We start from the raw sequence: 23,113 nt of genomic DNA, 5'->3' as shown, positions 1-23,113 counted from the left end.
GGTGTTGGTTTTATTCTTCACCCCCCCGCCCTCCGCTGCCAGTGCATCTTTCTTGACTTACTCATGCAAAAATCTGTTGCCTTTTTTCTCCACGCCTGCTCATTGTGTGGCTTTCAATCATTCCAAATACAGTCTGTGGCACTGGCAGTATTAATATTTCCACTCGACAGATTTAGTCTGGTCATTAATAAGCAAAGCCAACAGCTAACGGGGCCTTGCTGACCCACCTCTGCTTGGGGTGACCTCCCACCTGTGTCCTGTTAGCCAATTTGTTACCCAATTTATAGCCTGTGTCCTTGGTTTGGGGTGACTAAGAGCAGAGCACGTGTGCCTGTCACACCATCATCCTCCTTGTTAATACATCTCCTTCCAGCTCCGGTTACAGGCTTTCCTGCCGCGAGCGGGTAATGAAAAGCCAGCTGCCCCCTGGTAAACAGCCCTCTGCCTGCAATTAGTTTGTGCACGCTCTTTTTGAGCTGTGTTTAATTGGAATCTCATTTGGCCGGATTTACCTGCGGGTCGGCTTGAAGTGTGATTCTGTCCATACGGTGGTGCGCAAAGAAGGGTATATAGAAAGCCTCATGCTGAAACCTATGTAGTAGTTGGGCTTGATTAAGCATTATATCTGCCTTGGTAGCCCTGGATGCTTGGCCAGCTTATTTTCCTACTGGAAAAGCTATTAAAGCATCCGCTTTCCCCAGCAGTGGTTTCCCAGTCTGTCTCCTGAGCAGAGTGGCACAGCTCTCCGGCGAGGCTGGGGGGACGCTGGCCCAGGCCATTTCTCCTCCCTTGCCTTCGTGGGTTCATGTCTCTTGGCTGAGTAACTACATTTCTCTGCGCTTTCCCTGTTATTGTTTTTAAACTGGAGATTAAATACAGAGATGTCGCAGGGCCCGTACATTGCACTGACCTGGTTAGAGGAGGAGACCTGGGACGCCTGCCCAGAGCTGGGTGTGTGCATCGGCTGCTGGTAGTGGGTATTTTGCAGGGACTGTTGACAACTCAAGGTAATAACAATAAGCTTCATTTTTTGCACCATATTCTCTCCCCATCCACAGGCCAATTTCATGCTTTATTATGACTTCAGTGTTTTAGTTTATGCCACAAGTGGAAAATTGTGTTAGGATTCAGAGAAGCTCATTAGAGCACATTAAAGCTCTTTGTGAGAGGGTTCTCCGGAATTAGAGGCTTTAACCTTGTTTAGTTAAAATTCAAAGCCAAGCCTGGCCGTGGCAGGACTGGAAGGGATGGGTCACTCTGAGGTTAATGCACTTTATCAATCCACTTTAAATTCTCTTTGCTGTTTTGCTGGCTGATGCAGTGTGCTCATCCAGACAAGTCTGTGCCGAGTCTCGGGATAAAGCAAGTGCACTGCTTCTGAAAGCCACCATGGGCCCAGGTGGTTAATGCAGATTTTTGTAGGTTTTGGCAAAGAGTTGAGCATAAGAAGTGTTTTTTCCCAGATCTGATGCTGTCACCGTCTGCTAATCCTGGGACGGGATTAAAAATTGGTTGGGGGAGTTTAGTCACCCGATAAAGCCTAACTCCCCCATCCCCAGGCAACGTCATGATCTCTGTCACTTCTAATTTTCCAGTTATTTCCAGCTCAATTTTAACTTGAGGGAGTTGGAGCTTTTGCTTATTGTTCATGTAGCACCTACCCCAGTCTTGAGCCAAGAACCCGTTTCCTCGTGAACGCCTGCAGAAGGACCTTGCTGGAGTGCAGCCATGAGTCCTGCATCCTTGCAAGCTGTCTTTGGTCCCATCCAATTTTTTTCACCCCCTGCCACGTAGTCCCTTTCCTTCAGGGAGAAGAGGGATGGATTTATTATCTAAGAAGCTTGCCTGGCTGCTGTGGGATGATACCTCCCCAGCTTCTGGTAGGGTGTGATGAAAAGGGCTAAATAGCAGCTGTTCCACAGAGAGCATCACTCATGCCACCACAAATGTAACTGATGTGTAGAAATAGATTTGGTCAGTGCTTATAGTTGATTTATTTATAGCATACTTTGAAAAGGGATTAGGGATTAGATCTTTGTTCTGCAGGCACCCAGGCAGTAGTAGCAGGTGGGAATAGTATGTGCTGAGTTACAGCATGAGAGCAGCAGACGCATGGGTGCTCTTGGGGGTTCACTGGTTTGTGGGGACCATGTAAGACAAGTGACATGATCAAGGTCACACAGTGAGTCTATGGCAGAGCATGGAGATGGATGGCAGTTTCGTGGCTTTTAGGCTGATGTTCGCATATATCACGGTGGAATAAAGGGACTTTGCGTCAGTTGGATTTGACTTCCAAGGTTCCTTTTTAAGGGCTGAAATTCTATTCCTGGCCATTGCCCCAAGTGGAAGCTGGCAGTGGGCTGTTAAGGAGGGGAAAAAATTAAAAAGAAGCAAAACAACTTTTTTTTTTGCCTAGTAGGAAAGATAGGCTGAAACCGAGTCTGGTTTTGAAGTGCTGAAATGAGTGCCCTGAAATTTGGCAAGGAAAATATCCCCATGCAGATCTGCCTTCAAAGGTTTGGGCTGGAAAGCCCTTGCAAAGAGCCTGCTTGTGTGGGGACGGGAGACGGCAAGGAGACTGCTCCCTTCCTGAGTTGAAGGCTTCATTTGGAAGTGTTTTACAGCAAGCAGGTGTATTAAACATCAGCAGTATTGCCTGTCACCTTGGTTAGAAAAATTTAACTGAGGGATCCATTGATCCCTCGATTGAGCATCAGCACAGGGCAAGAGGGTTCATATATACTCATGCTTCATATATATATTTTTATGAGCTACAATATCTATCTAATACAGCTATAGTATGTGGTTTGTTAGGGTGCAAGCCAAGCTTTTCTGCATCTCAGATACTCCCTTTAGGAGCACAGTTGCACCCCAGCTATGGTATTTCTTTGCATGGAGGATAAATTAATTCCCTGGGCTCTGAAGCAAAGCAACCTGGCTATTTTCTGCATGCCTTTGTATTGCTGCTGCAGTCCTTGCATGGTCATGATTGGCAAAAATCACTTCCTAAGTAAATAATGATCAATGCATCTGGGAGGCTAGGAAGCTGGGGAGATTGTCTTTCTGAATTAACTTGATTGTGTTTAATGTGTGGACAGTGGGTGGTTGAGGTTAGCGCAGGAGTTGAAACTTGAGCAACAAGTTATGAAGCAGGTGACTGATTCCTAATGCTCGCCGAAAACAAGTTGGCGGAGAAAAAACGGGCAGAGGATCTGGCTCCATCATACCCACCCATGGTGCAGCACCGGGGGGTTGATGCAGGCACGGGTCAGTGGAGCATCACTGTGCGCCAAAGGCATCATCACAGTGGGAGGCCCAAATGCCTGCTGCTTCCTTAGGAAAGATTTTAACATCTGCAAGGGATTTTTTTTTTTTTTTTTAATGTAGAAAATCCTATAAAAGCAAAGCAGTGCTCCTGGGGTGTTAGCAGCACACAGGGAGTGGATATCTGAGCCACAGGTTTCCCTCGCAAAGAGTTAGTCCCGCATGGGCATAATTCAGTTTATCCTGCACACGGAAGGGAACAGGAGCCTTGTGTCCTTGCAGCATTTGTTGTTCTACCTGACACGTTGCTGATTGATAACATTAAGTGAGATTAATTGTGTTCTTGCTGTCTAACCCCATCACTCTTCAAGATGCATAAAGCACCTAGAAACCTTACCCAGGGGGACTTCCCATGTTTTTCTTGCTTCTGGGCCTTGTTTCTGGATAAAAAGAGTTGTTTCATATGGCCACCTTATGCAGGGGAGGGCAGTGGCCATGGGGGACCCGCACACTGGGGGGTCAAGTGGAGGCTGGGGGAGATGGACCCCAAAGGCTGCTGGTTGTGGTGCTTGGTCATAATAAAATGAGCTGTTTGACCCAGTGCATGCATACCCATGACACGTATATGAGGATTATTAGAAGACTTATTAGACCTGAAGGTCTTTAAACATCAGTCTGCTTTCCTCAAAATCCGTTGACCTGGATAAGATAGACCAGGTAGCTGTTAACACTGATTAGCTAATGGGATCCATCTAAGCTCATAAATGTTGTGAGATGATGGGTAATGTGGTAGTGACATAAAAGAGAGCGGCTGAGCGAAGGGATCCCGGTCAGGGAGGTGGAGGTGCCACCACCGCAGCCCCGTGGCAGCGAGCGCTGCCTGGCAGTGAGAGCTCAAGCTATTAAAGTGAAATCTTAAACAAAGCTTTCTGGACAGAAAGTCTTCAAAGTAATAACCTTTCTTAAATCTCCAAGTATGAAGTGGATTTGTTCTGGGGGATCGTCTGTGGCTTCTCATGTTCACGGGCAAGGGAGCTTTCCGAAGCGGCTCTGTCCCCAGCATCACTGGGAGATGGGGCAGGGATGCGCCAGTCTCGGGAGGTGTGTCTCGGCCAGAACCATACTTCATCCTGGGATCTCCTTGACAGCAGATGGTTGCAGACCACCAGTGAACCCTCATGCCCAGCAATAACTCCAGCAATCGGGACGGGAACGTTTTATAGAACCCTCAAACCAGCCCTGATCCCACAGCTGACAAAGCAGAGGTGTTAAATGCAGAGCTCAAAACCGTTCCTGGGGACCAAAACACACAGCTCCACAGGCCACGGAAAAAAAAGCTTCAGAAAACATATGGCTTATATGGCATATTTCAATTTTCTGTGTGCCCTGTCTCGTGCTAACAGCTTGCTGCTCTGCAAACTGCCACCCTCTCCCTGTCTGCACCGGAGAGGGCAGTGTCCCATGTCCCCTCTGGCATCACCTTCTGCTCTGCAAACCATAATGGTGCTCATCTGATTTATTCACTCCAGCATCAACTCCACGCAGGTTCTTGGCTTGTGTTTGGCTTTTATGTTACTGCATTGTGGCAGAAACTGGCAGTCTGAGTGCTTCAAAGCTAAGGCCTTTATATAGTAGGAGTTCTCTTTCATTTTAATTCCACTTTTTTTAGTTAATAACATACGTTTCATTTAAAAAAAAAAAGGGGCAAAAGAAAGTGTGGAGAAGCAAACACTGAGATGGGTCTGTATTGCGTCCTGTGTTAAATTAAATTGCATATCTAATTTCCAAGCGTAGGTCAGTTCAGCTGCTTAATTGAGACGGGTTTGGAGTCGATGTGTGTACTGCGTACCCAGTGCTGAAAGGGGCTACAGGAAAGGTGGGGAAGGGCTCTTTATCCGGGAGTGTAGTGATGGGATGAGGGGTCACAGTTTTAAACTGAAAAAGGGTAGATTCAGATTAAATACAAGGCAGAAATTGTTCCCTGTACGGGGGGTGAGGCGCTGGCCCAGGGTGCCCAGAGCAGCTGTGGCTGCCCCCTCCCTGGAAGGGTTCAAGGCCAGGTTGGACGGGGCTGGGAGCCCCCTGGGCTGGGGGAAGGGGGCCCTGCCCGGGGCAGGGAGGGGTGGGACTGGGGGGGCTTTAACATCTCTTCCAACCCAAACCATTCTGTCATTCTGTGATGACCATTAAGTATGGACTTGCCCATGGTGGTACTGCCAATCCTGTTGATTCTGGTGGTACAGAAATTTAAAACAAGTTTGCATTTGTTTCTTGAGCCTTTTTTCCTCCATAGCTTCTTGTAAAACCTGAGATGTCTCCACTGTCTTCAATCTTTTTCTTTCCTGGATGGCCACCTTAACACACCCATCTCCTGGGGTGCCCAAACTTCTTTTCTTGCGTGGCTTTCTGGGATGAAACCCAACAGCATCTCACCGTGACACAACCTGCCACTGCACCTCATGTCAGGACCATCTCTAGGCTCAGCCTTAACATCTCTCTGGGTAGAGGAGACTTAAAAGCCATCTCTACCCTGACAGGTCCTGCAGATCAGCAAATAGTAATGGAATAACCCCAGCGTGGAGCCTTCAACTTCAGGAGAGAAATCCAAGCTTTACTTCCCTGCTTCCGTTGCAGTTTCAGCTCTTTGTGGATTTGGCCACAGTTTATCCCAGCGCGTGTTAGAAGAAGATTGGAGGGATTTGTTTAGTTCTGCTTGGTTTCCATTTCAAGTTTGCTTGTGTGGGGTCAACCGGTTGCCTCTCAGTTTGTAATTTGCTTCCACACCAGGTCTGTTACTCTGTTAACAACAATAAACTTCCAAGCTGTCAGCTCCTGCTTTGCTGATAATAAAATACGTTGCGAATAGCACAGTTTTGCAGGGCGGCCAAGTAGCCCAGGAGCAAAAGGAAATAACCCAATGTGATGACTAAGAAAATTGTAAGGTGTTCAGGGAATAACGACCCAAGTTACTACATTGCTTTGCAGAAGCTTTTAGCATTTCAGACAGCTATGGTTGCTCTAACCTGATGCTGCTGTGCTTTTAATTGACTAATATTTGCTAGTCCCTGAAGATGGCTGTTGACAGGGACACGGGACATTTCCTTGCTGGTTGAGTAGTCAGGGGAGGTCCCATTTTGGTTTCATCTCTGATAATCCAACTCTGTTGAGTTGTTCATGGCTTATATTGCTGTAGATGAAGGAAACGCTTGTTCTCCTCTCCCTGGATCAGGTCCTTTCCCTCTTCATTTTTATTTCAGAACTTCTTGGTAAGTGATTCCCATAACTGTGTTGTGCTTGAGGTATATATCTGTATGACTATATTGTATATGGAGGAGCACATCTCCTAGAGGCACCTACCTAGTGTAAGAGCTAAGCCCCTTCTCTGAGGGCATGAGTCAGGTTGGCCAAGACCTACTGAGGTGTTGAGATCCAGGAAGAACAAGGGAGTGAGTAGCCCGTATTCCCCCGGGGTGCTCGGCTGTTGGCAGTGCCACGCTGCAGCATGCAGCACGGAGGATGATTGCTACATTCCCTCTTGTTGAAACTCCAGAGGCTGGGAAATGGGGTTTATCCATGACGATCACCACTGTGGTGACCAGGACTGGAACTACAGGACTTTATTATTTTGTTTCATGAAACTATGGCTCCAAGCCCAGCCTCAGACCATGAGGCTGGAACAGGAGGTGCACAGGAACAGTCCCTGCCCTGGGAGTTGGCAGCCAGCTCACGCAGGACCGTCAGTCTCATAGCAGGGCCAGTTTGAACCTTTATTTCTTCCTGGTGGAGATCTAAGCGTGGAGAAAGGGATTACCCTCAATAAGGGTGAAGGCAGAAGCAGGGCAAGTGATCACAGGGAAAACATCAAAAATGGTCTTCCAGAATAAGCTGCCGTTTTGCCTTCTGGCAGCCAAAACTAAGAAAGGAAAAAAGCCTTTTTGGTTGATGCAGGACTGTCTCGGTGCCATGAAACCCTCCCTGCTCTCCCCTATTAGCTATTTTTTTTCCTTCACCAACTCCCTTCGCTACTTTCTATATTGACTCGGCATCTCAGGCAGGTCAGCTGTGAAAGCTGCCCCTGATCCAAAATGTGCCAGCTCAGACTAAGTTAGTTCAGAGAAATAATATCTACAGGCTGACTCTGAATAGCTGGCTTAGTTGGGAACAAATAGCTGCAAAAGCCCTCGACAGAGCGTATGAGGCTTTCCAGGATCTGGTGATGCTTTTAAGAAGTCACCAGGGAGACATGAAAGTGCAGAGGGTTTCCAGAAATTATTCTGTATTTCTTATTTCATTGCGAAGGACAGTGGCCGTGAGACCGTGTCCGCTTGCCCATGGCCAAGGGACTGCTCAGGGCAGCTGCAGGGTAGCAAATTCAGGGGGAATTCAGGAAAACTGACTATTAAAAATGCAGAACCCTGATGAAGCTATCACATACTTCCATGGTGAGGATAAAACTTCCATGGGATGTAAGGAGGCTTTGCAGATAACTATGAATATTTGGAGTTACAACAACGGATGGTTTTGGAAAGAAAAAGGAAATGCCATTTGTGGAAAAACGTCCAGCAAGAAATGCTCTATCCCCCCCTTGCCAAAGCACCCAAGGGAAGGTTTTTGGGCTGAGGGCTCCTGGGTTTAACTACTTTGGTGATGCTCATTCTTTTTTTTCCTTGTTTTTCTTGGGCGTTTTTGACAGTCTGCACATCCCCAAAGACTTCTGGATTTACTTTGCCAGTGTCAGGATGTTCATAAAATATTTTCACTTGGAGTTGTATTTTAAGAGTTCCCCATTGTTTGCTCAGGGTTAATTCTCCATTGATGTGGTTTAATTAATCATCCTGGCATTTGGGTCATGCAATAGCTCTTTACTTCCAAGTACAACATCCCTATTTCAAACACAGCCTGGTTTTGGCTGCAAAAAAGTTTCTGCTGAAGCTGAGCATCCCTCTGCAGGCAGGTCCCATGCGTGTCCCTTTTGTATCCCCAGTGTGCTGGGTACTGCAATCCCTGCAGCATCCTGACCCTCAGCAACATTGCCAACCCTACACAGCACCTACACAGCACCTACACAGCACCTACATAATGGAGCAACGTGCAGGTCCCAGCCCCTCACCTGCCTGCAGAGCGCTGCCTCCTTCCCCTCCTGCCTGCAGGATGCTGCCGGGCACTGGGCTCCTGGTTTTCCTGCATAGAAATTGCATGGCTCAAGCTAAAATCCCCTCTTTAGAGGTAGGTTTGGTGTCAAAATGTCTCTAAGGAGTTTATGAAATAGACATTCTTACTGGTAGCCCTAAACAGATAGAGCTGCATGCATTTCTGTGCACGATGATCAGGTTATCATTGGGAATAGAAATTGCATTGAATAAATTCCTTGAAATGGAGAGAAGGAAAATCTTTATTCAGTGAGACGCTCAAATGGAGTGCTAAAGAGCCAAGCCTTTTAGTAGCTGGAGTCAAATTAATTACAAAATAAAGCCTTTACGTTTCTGAACAGCTGGTTTTTACATTTTTAGAGTTAAATTCTGTTCGTGATTACTGTACGCTTACTCCTGCAAAGCGAACCATAAAATAAGACCAGGGGAAAGTTGTTAAGGGAATCATGATATGTGTAATTTCAGGGCCTGACTGGAGTGCACATGCTGAGGGTTCAGGGATTTTGGTCCTGTGTTTTTTCATAGGGGGTATTTTCTCCTTAAGAAAGTTTTTTCTGGGGCTTTTATTAGTTAGAAGGACAGGAACCAATGCATGCTACTTGCATAAAAGTTAAAAGGCAAAAAGAGGACAGGTATAAAGACATTTTATGTAGTTGCTTTTGGAAGCCTTTACACTGTGCTTTTAGGATCATTTACATTTGGATCCGAGGATGTTCCCACCACTGCTGACATCTGGACTTCTTCAGAGCAGCTTCGGTCGCAGCACCGTGAACTTGCACTGCAGCACGTGGGAGCGAGGGCAAAACAATGCTGTCAAGCAGCATCCCAGGGAGTGCTTGAAAATAAGGTGGTTTTTTTTGTTTTTTTTTTTTTGTTTTTTTTTAATTGAGTGCAGGTTCTCAAAATTTTGCATTATTGCAATCTCCTGCTTCTGTAGCAGCAGCCAGTGGCTTTTCCAGCGGGGTGGTGGGTTTTGTCTGACAAATGCCTTTCCCTCCCAGCATAGGGTTGGCCAGAGGCAATGGGCCTCTGCCCTTGGATTAGAAAGAGAAGCGTCTCTATAGGTGCTTGGATACCAAACTGTGTGGTTTGGATGGGGGATGGGTGATTGGACCAAGGATTTGGCACTTGGTGCCGGAAGGGTCTTTGTGGTGCGGGTGCACCCTCCTCTCTGCCTCGAATGTGGGAGAGGAAGCACGTTTTGGGAGCTGGCAGGTTCTGGTGGAGATATATATAGATATAGATACAGATATATATATATAGACTTGGCACGCTAATTAAAAGGATATTTTTCTACTTTAAAACCATGCTGTGTGTGCTGAACAAACTAATTTCCTTGCCTGGGTTATGAATATCTTCTGAGGTTATTACGAGCTAGAAGCAACTAAAAGCACTGAAATGGGCCACATTGGCTTCATTTTCACACGTGCTCAGCTCCAGGTTCCAGATTTCTGGCGCAAGGATGCTCAGGAGAGCTGAGGGGCGGTGTGTATCAAGCAAAAGTTTAATTGCGCATTTTCTTCCCTCCCACAGCTTGGGGTCTGTCTCTGGCTCAGGCTGTCAGGTCTGTGTCTCATCTGCACCTAGTAGCAGGCGGTGCATAGTTGGCATATATCTGTATTGATGTATTTTTTAAAGAAATAAGAAACAAAACACATCTGGGAAATCATGTTTCCCCACAAATTCCTTTCAGTCCCCCCTGAGTGTGAAACGTACTGTAAAAATGTAAAAAAGGAGATGGCAGATACCAGAGCCCTTTGGTAGTGAGTAAATAGACTTCAGACCATAGTAGACCATAAATAGACTTTTTGGAGGTCTCTGCCAAAACCACCTGAGTGTTGGTTTTAAGGAGTGATGCAGATGAGCTGCCCAGCTCCCTTGTGTCTTGTTACACATGTATTTGCTGTGATGAAGGGATCTCCCTTACTTTCTCTGGCCTCACTGTATTTCATGCTTACAAAAGCAAATTGTCCCTGTCCCAGGGTTTGGGGACTTCCTCGGGCAAAGCCACCCCCTGTCCAATGACATCATAAGTGTCATTGTAATTAACCTGAAATTCCACATGTATCAGGATCTCTTGGGCAAGTTTTGAGTCAAATGAAGAGTTAAGGGATAAAAAAAATCTTCCCTTTGAACTAATTGGGCTTTCATCCGTCATCGGTGATGGAGCAGGATTGCCCCAGCACTGGAGGAGGGATGCAGCCACGGAGATGCTCAATGCCGGTGCTTCATGTCTTGCACTGAATACTGTGTTGCTGCTGCTCAGCTGAGGGATGTGAACAGCAAATCCTTCAACAGCAAATCCTTTAACACCCCAGCTCATGGCAAGAGCCAGGGTTTTGCTCGGTGTGTCTGATCGCTCAAAGGTAGTTCCTGAAATCCCCCATGTAACTCAAATCACCGGCTCTGCGCTTCAGGGTTTTGTGTCCCACCACCTTTCTGGAACAGCAAGGGGCTGCTTGGAGCTGGGGCTGTACAAGTCATAAATAGCGGCTATAAAATCTCTCACTGAATTGGCTTCTTCAGCAGTAATTTAAATCAAAAGGCTAACTGAGGTTAATCCTTTAGTCAAAGGATGCTTAGAGAGTGTCTGTGCTGGTTGGACTGCAGAGGCCAGGGATCAGGTACTTGTGTGGGGCTCAGGAATAGAGAGTACAAAATAATTTCCATACTGTTCTTTTTTTTTTTTTTTTCTTTCCCCTGATAAATATTCCAGTCCGTTTTATACAGTTTGTAGGGCTGTCTCCAAAAAGCTATCCTGCATTGAACAAGCTATACATACGTTTGTTGTGAACAGCAGAGCCTGGCCTAATTACATCAGTATATATGCATACACTCCATAGTCCAAATCTGACTCAATCCCCTTTAGGAGGTTATCAGGAATGATTTATATTAACCCAGTGGGAGTCAAGTGGATTTGCTGAGAGCATCGTCTTTGCCCCGCTGCTGTGGTGGCTGGAGATCTCACCACGCACGACCTTCAGTGGGGACCGCGATGCCGGGGTGCAGCCCGTGCTGGGCTGTGATCCCGCATTCTCCTCCAGCGCTGCTCTGCTCTAACAGGTGACTGTAAAAATACCAACATATCATGCCTGGTTTACTGCCACTCGGTGATTTTGAGATCCAGTCTGCCCCGTTTACAAGCATGAATTTTTTTTTCCCCTGCTTGCCAGTACCAATTTACCCTGGAAGCAGGAAGTTTATTCTGTCGTGTCCTCGGTGATGATGATGATATAAAACTGGAGTTTCATCCCTGGGTGAGTGTTTGTGGCTGAAACACGGGCCTGGAAGCAAAGCTGCCTCTGTCCCGAGCTGTGCTGGCTCCGCCCAGCTAAAAGTGGGGAAAAAGAGCAAAAAGATTTGACTTCCTATAGACAGTCAACTGAGCAAGAAGAGGCTGTGGTTACTAATTCTCTTTTTGCAATAAATTCACTCTAAATTTCAAGCACAGGATTTTTTTTTATGCCTTGCTATAAACCAATGGCTGTGTAGAGCTGTGCTGCTCATCCCATGTGTTTTAAACGGATGGATCTGTCCCAGGAAAACAGATGCTTGGGTGCAACAAATCCTTCCCACCATCAGCCTTAGGCTTACAAAAACTTTATCTCAGTTTACATCTATCTGTACCTATGTACATACCTCCATATGTACTTCCCCCCTTGTTTTGCCTTTCACCACTGATTGCAGGAGTCTTGGTAGTGGGGTTTGGGACCACAGTTTGTTGTAGAGGCCTGAATTTAGGTTGGATAAAATCCACTTTAGCTGTTATTTTCATATTTTCCCTGCTGTAAGGGGACCATTTGTTTTGCAGCTGTCATTGGGAATAATTGGGTTCCAGCTGGGGATAGACCTGCCAGCATCTTACTCTGGGTAGCGCTGCTTCGTTTGTTGTATCCCTGGATGCTGAAATACTGCATTACCATAACGTGTCCGCATGGTGGGGAGCAGGGAGGTGAGGTATGAAGGGATCAGTCCCGGGAGCAAGCACAGAGTCAGCTCTGGTCCACGCCACGTGAGCCGATGCTTGGAGGTCGTCTGGGTCTACGAAGCAGCGGTTGCAGAGCCAGGGCGTTGAGAGCAGCAGCGTTTTACCCCATCAGAGGCGTCATCCCCCTCACTCCCATCCGTAGCAAAACTCTGCCGTCTGCAGTTGGCGCGGGATGGTGTAAATACGGCGACGGTGCCTGCGCTCCTCGTGTTACTGAAATTTCCGAGCACCTCGCAGGCGTGGATGTGGGTGTCCTCACGTGCTCCTGTGGAGTCAGGCACTGCCCATATCCCTGTTCTACCCATTCACAGGCTGCATTTTCCACGCAGGAGGTGAGAAACAGGACGGCTGCCTGTCCTGCCTGCTCCACGCACCCACAGGTAGTCCATGAGACTCACCACCACGCTGCTGGCACGTGCACGAGTGATGGGGAATAGTTGTGCATGCACAAGTGATGGGGAATTGCTTTGCTTGCACAAGCAATGGAAAACAGCTTTGCTTGCTGGGTTTTTCTGCACCGGAGAGCAGTGGGCATTGCTGGGAGGTCTGTGTGCAGCCAGCGGGTGAAAGAAGGACACCATGCCTGAAGCCTCTCCAAAGTTCACTCTTCTAAATGATGTAGCCATCACAAGAAAGTTGAAAAAAAGTGCTTTGTGCTAACATTTGAGCATCTCTAACTAAAGTGCCTGGAAGTGCGTTATGGAAATATCTTTTTCAATTGACTGTAGAGGCATTTAAGAGCCTAAATGGTGGTGCTCTGAATTATGGCTTGGTTATATGCCAGCGAAAACCTGCAGTGCAAATCCCGTGGTGTGCAAGGGGCATAAAACCATCACCTGACTATATGACCGAGGCCATTCACACTAGCCGTGGTGGCCAAGCTGGTCCTGAGCTCCAGCCCAAGCCCTGTGCTGGGTGGGGACAGGCTTTGCTTTTTCTTGTGCCCCAAATATTTCACTTCAGGCAGAAGTTGTAACACTCAAGGCTGTAAGTAGTAAAAGCCTCCCAGGGTTTTAAGCTTCACTGGCTACAGAGAAGTGCTATTTTCAGTACAATGTCTAGTACTTATCTCTTCTGTGTAAGGCGAAGGGAGCAGTTGCTGCTTTTCCTTTGCAAAAGGCATGAGATGAAGTTATCCCGTTGGGAGTATTTGGAGCTGTTTGTCCTTTTCATGAGGCTGACGCCTCCCTCCTGTGCCAGCTCTGCGGAAAAGCTGGGCTTTCTAGGCAGGGAATGGCCTAAAAACCTCCAGACATGACAACAATTTTATAGCAAGGAGCAAACACTTCTGGTGGTGGCTGGGTCCTGCAGGTTCTCAGTATCGCAGAGGGTTTGGGAGCGGCTGAAGCCATGGCTGAGGAGTCTCCAGCCAGTCTCACCCTGGATGACCAGGATTGCCCAGCTCAGAAGCGTTTTCCCATCCCTCCTTTGGCTCTGGGGTGCTGCTTGATGGTTTTAAGGTGCATGGGAAGTCTGAAGATGGTCAATCCGCATTTTCTGGAGAACTCATTTGATGCATGATATCCTTCCTTACCCAGAGGGATTTGTGTTTGACACTGACATTTCAAGTCCGAGTGTTTTATCCACCCTCTTTGCTAAGGCTCCACAGCACCTACGTGAGTATCTTCACAACGCTGAGTGCTGGGGGGGATCCACGGGCTCCTGTTGCACACTCTCGAGGTATTTTTGGCGGGGACATACAGCAATATTGCTGCAGAGCTGCGGCCACTGCTGGGCTGGAGACAGAGCTGTGCTGCTACTTGGTAGGGAGTTCAGCAAAGGTAATGAGGAAAATTCATTAAATAAATCAGTGGGGAGACGTTAGGAAGACAGATTGTAATTATTATCCAGATGAATCCTGGCCCTCAAGCCGTATCCTGGCACCTGCTAAAAGGCTCCGGGGCTCCTAAAGCCGGGATGCGTGGAGCTCGTCCATGGGTGGCTGCTGGTGGAGGGACAGCCTTGGTGGCCCCGAAGGAGGAATATAATACCCCGTCACCCGCCTTCCTCCTCTTTCCACACCATCTGCTGCTTCCTGAGGGCATCAGCCTGGTTGTTGTCTGACCTCGTTCAACCCGAGTCTGGTGATATCACGGTCCCAGCCTGGCGTGTCTCGGGCCATTCACCTCATTTCACCTGTGTGCAGTGCACATTTGTACACACCGAGTGGCCTCACACTTGTGCTGGGGCTTTGGTCTTTGTATAGATGGGAAACTTTCTGTTAAAAAAAAAACCCACCCTCACCCCACCCCCAAAAACCCAAACCCAGTAAAAAGTGGAGGATGGTGTTCTGCATTGGGTTACTGAAGGACCAGCGTATGGTGTTCTGCAAACCAAGTCCTGGGGAATTAAGAGATGTCCATGGGTTAATTTATGTTCATATGGGAGATCAACCTTTGTGGGAGCATGTAGATATTGTTTCCTACGATTAGTAAATTACAATCTGGTGGGACAGAGCTCCTGTTGCATTGTTCTGCATCAGTTTGTTATGTGTGGAAGTAATTAGGGCTTGATAGGGATCAGAGACAGGGTAGCAGTTTTCTTAGTTTATGGACCAACATAATTCTCAAATATTTGGAGCTTCACCATTATAGTTTATTCATTTGCTGGCAGAATATTAGTGCTATATTTCTTTTTAAATATCCACTCAACCAGTGCTAAATTGTAGTGATTGCTGTGGAGGTGATTTATGCCAGCTATAAGGACCCTCCATAAGTACTCACCATTCAGACAAATGCTTGCACCAGTATGCCATTACAGGGAGTGGCTGATTTCACAAATAAGAAGAAAATGGCAGTATCTCTTGGTGAATTAATTGCACTGGCCTGTCGGGCCTCTGTGTTAGTGCTGCTAGAGTTTGACTGTTCTTGAAGGGTAGAATATAGAGGTATGAATTGTGATCCACTGCGCGATCTTTAGTGCCATCCTATAAAATAAACAAATTAAAAAGAGAATTGGCCCTGTCCAGTAGCAAAAACTGGTTTTGAAGGCGGGCATCCGTGCATTAGGTGTGTTATGCGTTATGTAGCAGCTTGTCAGCAACGGTAGACTATTAAGTTTGGGCTGCCCGCTGCTAGTTTGAAAAAGAAATAACATTAATGCCAGCACAAGACTATCTTAGCCTCAAGCAGTACCTAGGTCCTCAATAACTTGTTATTTAAAAACAGCAGACGTGTATAAAACCAGAGCTGACATCCATGCTGTTCCCATACAGTCGTGTGACAGCGGTGCCCGGAGGGGTGTGGGCAGACATCGAACTGATTTCTACGGAACATCTCCCTGCCTTGCCTTGCAGAGGTGCTTGACAAGGCCCGCTGGGATATCTCAGTCTTGGAGGCCAAAAGGAAAACCCTGTCTTTGTAAACACATCTCTGACAACTTTTATGGCTCTGCTTTCTGGAGCTCCATCCCTATTACTCTCCTCTGTTGCAAGATTAAACCTGACACCATGAAGGATGGATAATACTTTGCTTGGCTGACATGATTCTCTGCCAGGTTTCCAATAATACGAGAACATGGATTTGAAGAGAAATCTGTGGCTACCCTTTGAGGAGGAGAAGCAACTGAAGTAAGACATCTATATGCATTTTCCCTCCTGGCTTATTTTAATGTTTGAAAGATCCATACCTCGCCTTACAGACCTTCGAGGCTGACAGACCAAGTCACCTTTTTAATACGTGTGTCTGAGATGGTTTTATTCCCTCAGTGTCTTTGTAAGACTGAGATATGTAAACCTGTCCAACAAAGAGGATGCCCTGGTGAGGGGCATCCCCCTCTGCCTGGGATAGGGACTTGATTCCTTCTTTCCTTCTGTACTGCCATTTGGGAGGGAGGTGAAGTCCTTTCTGCCCATTGGGTGTGAGTTCCCTCCTTACTGAGCTGTCACTGCAGTCTTATTCTCCTTTGGAAAGAGATCCCTTTGGGATTTGATGTTTCAGAAACCTGTTTATTGTAGGCATCTGTTGCAATTTGCTCTTTGCAGCCATCATTTCATTTTAAATAATGTACTGCTACCTCCTGCCAGTGTGTGAACTAATAGACCATCACGATGTGCTTGCATAGAGCCAACCGGACCGTGCTGTTCCTTGCACCTCGAGTGAAATAATGGCATGGCTCGATGCCACCGTGGGCTCAGCAGGTGCCACGGGAGAGCTGGTAGCTATGGGAATGTATCGCTGTGCCAAAACCTCAGAAATTAGGTCTTCTTTCCTGCTAAACAGGATCTTTTTCCCATCATCTCTTGTGTGTTCCTGCCCAAACGCATCTCCGTTCTCCCCAGGCCCTTTGAGCTTCATGTTCCTCTTTTCCTGGACCTGTCTGGGAAGTCCTTTCATTTTCCTTTTTGCTCTGTTTTCCATGATGCTGTTGGATGTGGCTTGGTAGAATACATGTCTCTGACTCTTTGTGTACCACAATTGTGGAGAAAATGATTGCGAAGGATGCTAATTTGCTCTTTTCAATGGTTAGTACCTTAATCTGACAACTAATGTCTTGCCTTGTCAGTGAGCTCTAGCTGCATCTTTGTCTGGATTGAGAACAGTAATTTACAGACTTAAAATTACTTGCTTTTACCATAGTTCTGCTCCGTATTGAAAGGATAATTTATCAGTAGATATACTTGTTCTGTGTATGCTGGTTATACACTGTGAAATACCTTTTTCTCTATTACTCCAGTCAGGCTTGCCTGCATTTTGAATATCAGTCTTTTCTGGACTGTTGGTTTGACAGACAGCAGGATATACATTGATGTCTCGAAGCTTTTGATGGTGATATCTTCTGTTTTGCACATGAAGTCTGTTTGAGGTACCCATAGTCTGCTTTCTATTTTCACAAGATACACATATTCCCTTTACGTGCTAAAGAAGGGCTCGTTGTGCCACTCAACTACTATTTCTCATATTTTGAACATGTTTACCTTTGTACTTAAATGGGGATTTTTCAGAGGAGCTATCAAAAGTAACTGGTGATCCATCAAAGAAAAAAACTGGTATTTTTATAGACTATTCTCAAGGTACATGTTTGTGATTTTGTTTCCAGCTTGTGCTGGACCTTCTTTTTATTGCAAGTTAAAACATTACTAACATCAAGGAGTGCTGTTCTCCCCTAGGACAAATAAACTGAGGTTAAATCTTTCTGCTTTGCCTTGTGTTTACTGTCTCAGGTGTGCTGCTGCAGTTAGTATATACTGGTGTTGACCTTTTCAAACAGCTCTATCCTTTTGTCCTGATGATCTGATAATGCTCTGAATCCTTCCCTGTTATCAGGGAGCCCAAAAGAACCTAAAACCAAGAGGATCCCCTGAAAAAGTTATAAATAACCATTCATAGCAAAGGTGAGGAGGTGAGGAGCAGCACAGCGCCATTTAATGTGAGTTGAAATGAGCTAGTATGGATTTTTTAACTTGACAATGTCTTTTTAAATGATTTTATAAATAGTTTTTTATATCTTCTTAGGGAAAGATGGAAAACCTTGTGGTTGAAGGTCTCGAGAGGGAGGTGCCCGCCGTGTTCCAGTGTCATAGTCTGCCGTCACGGTTGGACATTGAGCACCGTGGCCAAGCCCTGCTGTGCACGGCTCGGCTGCCTGCGGGGAAATTTTATATACGGGGGCGTCATATATTTATATATATGGCATTTATATATGGTTTGGCGGGGGACTGTCCATATAGGCACCAGGTTTTCTCCCAGTAGAGGAGGTGGAAGGAGCCTGCCCAGGGTTTGAGGCAGAAGGTTGCCAGCAGCAGGGCACGGGCATCCTGTGGGAGCTGTGCTGTGAAGAGAAATGAACCCTGCACGGCTTTCCTTAATGCCCACTGGCTCCCCCCCGCTCCCTCCTAAGCAAGGCTGTTGGCATCAAAGCCTCCGTCGCCGTGAAACGGAGCGGAGGTTAAATGCCACGTCCATGCTCAGAAAGGTGCTTGCTCCATGCAGCGCTGGTGGAGAGCAGGGTGGATGGGATGTGTTTTCTGGGACGTGGAGAGGTGAAGCTGCTGTTACGTGTGGCGTGGTGCACGTCCTGGTGAGTGCCGGGACTGTAGTGCTGGAGCTAGCAAGGGGTTTTCTAGGGGGCTTCTTGGGAGGTTCTGTAGCTGCAGTGAGCAGGGTGACTTTCTTTCCTTCTTTCTTCCTTTCTCTTTTAAATTTTTTTTTTTTTTTTGTCTTTTTTGCTTGTTTGTTTGATGTATTTGTGACTGCCTGGGAGCAGGGCTGAGCCTAGCAGAAGATTTACTGAAAGTATCCCTGGTCGCTGCTTGACCATTAACACTGCTCTTGGCTCATGGGTATTTTTCCATTAGGGTCCCTGTGAGCAACTTTGTCCTGCAGGGAAAGGCTCCCATTCCTTCATCCTCAGTTTATTCTCTTTGATTTTCAGTTCTCTGTGCTTTCTGGCCTGGGTCCTCGTAGCCCTGGTGATGTTCTCCCAGTGAGGGCTGCTGGAGGTGAGCAGTGGGAGCAGCGTGCAGCCAACTCAAACCCTGAGTGGAGGCATCTGCATGGGGTTTCATTGGATCAGGAAGGTGCTTTGGGAGCAAATCTCCCAACTGTCCCCACTTACTGTGCTTTGGTTTGCATTGAGGAGCCGTCTTGGAGTACTTGGGCACAAGTGGATGGACAGTGGGCACCCACTGCATGGAATTGGGCTCAGGCTGGTCCAAAGAAATAAAAAGTCCTGAATCATGTCTGGCATTAAATCCTCCTCTCCAGCTGTTTCGCTTTGTAGATCTTCTCTTGGTCCATGTATCCCTTGTTGGTCTCCTCCTGACTACTGGTTCTCTGCTGAGCCATTAAGCATGCTGACCCTATCCCAAAGTTTTCATGCTGTTTGCTAGCTCTGGGTGCTTCAGCAAAGATTCTTGATTCCTCATTAGGACAAGTGTTCATCTCCATCATATCTCAGTCATGACTCTGGTGTGGTACTGGGCTGGACAAAGCTGTAAGTAACTGTGTGATTTGCAGAGATGAACGGGTGGATACACACCCAGAGCCTTAATGAGAATCTGTGCTTGCTGGTGGCCCTATCAGTGATCTGGACAAGGGGATCAAGTGCACCCTCAGTGAGTTTGCAGAGGACACAGAGTTGGACTGGAGTGTTGATCTTCTTGAGGGTAGAAAGGCTCTGCAGAGGGATCTAGACAGACTGGGTCGGTGGGCCAAGGCCAACCGTATGAGGTTCAACAAGGCTCAGTGCCAGGTCCTGCACTTGGGTCACAACAACCCCACTCAATGCTACAGGCCTGGGGCAACGTGGCTGGAAAGCTGCCTGGCGGAAAGGGACCTGGGGCTGTTGGTCAACAGCCAGCAACGTGCCCAGGTGGCCAAGGCCAAGAGCATCCTGGCTTGTGTCAGCAGTAGTGTGGCCAGCAGGACCAGGGCAGTGATCATCCCCTTGTACTCAACACTGGTGACACTGCACCTTGAATACTGGGTGCAGTTTTGGGCCCCGCACTGCAAGACAGACACTGAGGTGCTGGAGTGTGTCCGGAGAAGGGCAGCAAAGGTGGTGAAGGGTCTGGAGCACAAGTCCTGTGAGGAGCAGCTGAGGGAACTGGGGGGTTGTTTAGTCTGGATAAAAGGAGGCTGAGGGGAGACTTTATTGCTCTCTACAACTACCTGAAAGGAGGGTGTAGCGAGGTGGGGATCCGTCTCTTCTGCAAAGTAACAAGTGAGAGGACAAGAAGTGGCCTCAAGTTGCACAAGGGCAGATTTAGATTGGATAAAATTTCTTCTCTGAAAGGGTTATTAAGCATTGGAACAGGCTGCCCAGGGAAGGGGTGGGGTCACCAGCCCGGGAGGTATTTAAAGGATGTGTAGTTGTGGCATTTAGGGACATGGTTTAGAGGTGGAGTTGGCAGTGTTAGCTTGATGATCTTAAAGGTCCTTCCCGACCTAAGTGATTCTATTCTAAAGAGCAGCAGAAAATCATCTGGCTTCCTTGGAAACGTTTCCTTGCAGAGTCCTAGGAGTGATGTAGATGCTGCCAGCAGCACCTGGGTTTAAGCTGTGTCTCAGATGGGCTCCAGGGCTTGCCGCTGCTCAGGAGCACATGTGGGGCTGGGGAGCAGTTGCATTTCTTACCTGCACATGTCAACACAACCCTGGTTGTGTATGGCCAGACAGGTTTCCCATCTTCTCCTACTGTGCAAGAGAAACATCTGCCAAGGCTGTGGCAGATGAGCCCTTGGCCAGGGCCACCAGCATTTCATGGATTTGACAGTCACTTGCTGAGGGTGGAGCGGAGGGGGTGGAGGAATGTCCCTTCCTTTTCAAGTCACCATTTGATTTCTTTTTCTGGGATTGGGGTCCCAGACATGCAGCTGAATTGAGCCTCGGGCTGCTGTCACTTTAGATCTTGTTTGTTGGATAAACATGCCCTAACTGAAGGTTTTACACTTAAATTTTTACAGCTGCAAAGGACCATATAAAAAGCCTCATAAAATTGTCTGGATTTATTTGGCTAAAGACTGCCCTGTGTACATCAGCATCTAAATCCTTATTCAGCATTTACAGTGCACTGTTGCTCTCGATATAAACTTGCTTGTTTTCCAATGATTTTCACTAATGCAAGCTTTCTTCTTGCTGTATTTTTAACTATCCTAATTAGAAATTTTTGACTTCTGCCTTCAGAGCCTATCTGGGAAAACCCATCTACAGAGCAGTGGCTGCTAACACCCGCTTACTGTTGTTTGGCTTATCTTTCCAGCTTGAATGGTTTAATAGGTCAGTCAAGTATTAAAATGGGATTTTCACTTGCATATAAAGTCTTTTTTAAAGGGCGTATTTTTTTTTTCTGCAAACGCTTCATATTCTCTGCATCCTTTTTGCTCCAATTGGAGGTTTTAAACTTGAATATGATTGCTTATTTCTCTTTTTTCACCTGCTTCCCTGATGCTGTGATTATAAGGCATATGTCAATATTTGAGAGGAACAAATTGCTGATGACTCCAGCTTCTGTTTAGTTTTATGAATCATCTTGGGGTTCTGTGATCTCAGCAACTGCGTTAGCAACTTGTGATTTCTGATGGGACTGCAGCCAGCGTGCCTCTTGGTGTTGGGCTCCCTTCACTCGGAATATTCATTCCTGGGGTTTGCCGGTTGCTTATTGATTGCAAAACCCAGCCTTTCCAGAGCCATGAAGCAGCAGAGTGACTCAAAGACGACTCACACATCCCATTTCACGCTGGTGTTTGTCAGAAGTCACTTCGTGTGATGGTTGGGGAATTTCTAAATGGCTGTGAGCCATTTTGTCCTCTTTTACTCTAGGAGGAAGATCTGCACATCTGTATGTCCCCCAGTCTGTCAGTGCAAGGCATAGGAGGGACTTGTGGTGTTTTAATTTTTGGTTTCCCATGTTGTCCCAGATCGGGAGAAGGCTGAGCTCAGGACTGGTCAATGCCCCAGACAGTCAATGCCACCGCAATCAAAGATGTCACATCTCTGCTGCCCCACCAGGAGCCACCCCACTTGGAAACCCATCTCCCCCCAACTTGGAAATCTATGTCAGCCTTGCTTTGCAGAGCTGGCGGAGGCCTGGAAGTCCCACCTGGGCTTTGCCCAAAGTTTCTTTCAAGAAACAGGCCAAAATGAGGCTAAAGATCAAAAGGGATGGAGGAAATTCTTCCTCATTTGACCAAGTGTTTTTAACTCTTATTATTTGCCAAGTAGTGGTAGAGTGAGGGATTAATGGGATACTGTATTTTTTTTTTTTTGTGCCGGGAGAGCACAGGCATCATGCACATTGCTCCCTTTGGCTGGAAAGCCGTGGGGGCAGCCATGCCTATGGGGTTTGATATTCGGCAGCTGGGTGAGCAAGGAGTAAGTGTGGGCTTCAGTGGACATTCAAAGGACATTTCCATCCTTTGAGGCTGAGCCCACCTCTCAGCTCGCAGCCATGAGCATGCAGCAGTGGTGGACTGCGGTGCCTTGCACAAAACCGGGGAATGGTGCTATATTTTAGTGCAAGCTCAAACACAGCATTTACATGTGTTTCTCAGAGACTTAACATGATGTGACTCCAGTGAGCTGCTAAAGATATTTGTCTGCTGCTCTAAAATGGCTCTCCCTTCCTCTCGTCTATCTTTTATTTTCTGTACATAGAACAACAGACACTAAATGATTAAACTGCGTTAGATTTATCTGCACACATTTCCCTTCAAGCTGTGGTGCGTGGCCATTTCTCATCCTCTGCCTGCGTTTGGGTGGGAAGAGCCATTGATTATATGGGAAATATTATATTATTTCTCTCTTCTCTCCTCACAGGTGTTTACAAAATATGGGAAATGCTACATGTTTAACTCAGGAGAAGAAGGACGGCCTCTTCTTACCACGGTTAAGGGTGGGACAGGCAATGGACTGGAAATCATGCTAGACATACAGCAGGATGAATATTTGCCAATATGGGGAGAAACAGGTAAGACCTTTTTCCTCCTGCAAACATGCAGGAATTTTTTGGAAAGACCGTATCTCATCCCATCCTTCCCAGCCAATGTCTAAACTAGCTCTTGAACACCAGAGGAGCTCAGTCTGTACAGAAATCAGTTGCTGTTCTTCCTGGTGTCTGCGGCTGCCAGTGGGGACCAGCATTTCTATAGTTCAACTCATCAGTGAGTGGTGGGTCAGCACCAAAGTTTGGGATGCCAAGGAGGAGTGTCATCGCCTGCCCTGGGACAAGCGTGGGCACTTGTGGGTGACAAGAGGTGTGATGTCTCCTTCAG

At 47.0% G+C, this 23,113-nt stretch overlaps 1 protein-coding gene across 3 annotated transcripts in view; it reads left to right on the top strand.

Annotated features, from left to right (window-relative positions):
- The window catches only part of ASIC2 (acid sensing ion channel subunit 2), a 507,564-nt gene that overhangs the window by 435,209 nt on the left and 49,242 nt on the right, over positions 1-23,113 (top strand). For all 3 annotated transcript variants that reach the window (XR_004409049.2, XM_033006339.2, XM_042787473.1), the window contains exon 2: positions 22,659-22,809. Coding sequence is in view for 2 of the 3 variants with exons in the window: in XM_033006339.2 (XP_032862230.1) it covers positions 22,659-22,809 (151 nt within the window). In the remaining variant the exon portion in view is untranslated. The remainder of the gene's footprint in view (positions 1-22,658; positions 22,810-23,113) is intronic.

This window comes from Tyto alba, unplaced genomic scaffold (assembly GCF_018691265.1).
Source record: "Tyto alba isolate M040663 unplaced genomic scaffold, T.alba_DEE_v4.0 Super-Scaffold_12, whole genome shotgun sequence".
Classification (NCBI taxonomy): domain Eukaryota; kingdom Metazoa; phylum Chordata; class Aves; order Strigiformes; family Tytonidae; genus Tyto; species Tyto alba.
Note: the sequence above shows the minus strand (reverse complement) of the source record. Positions and strands in the feature narration are given on the sequence as shown.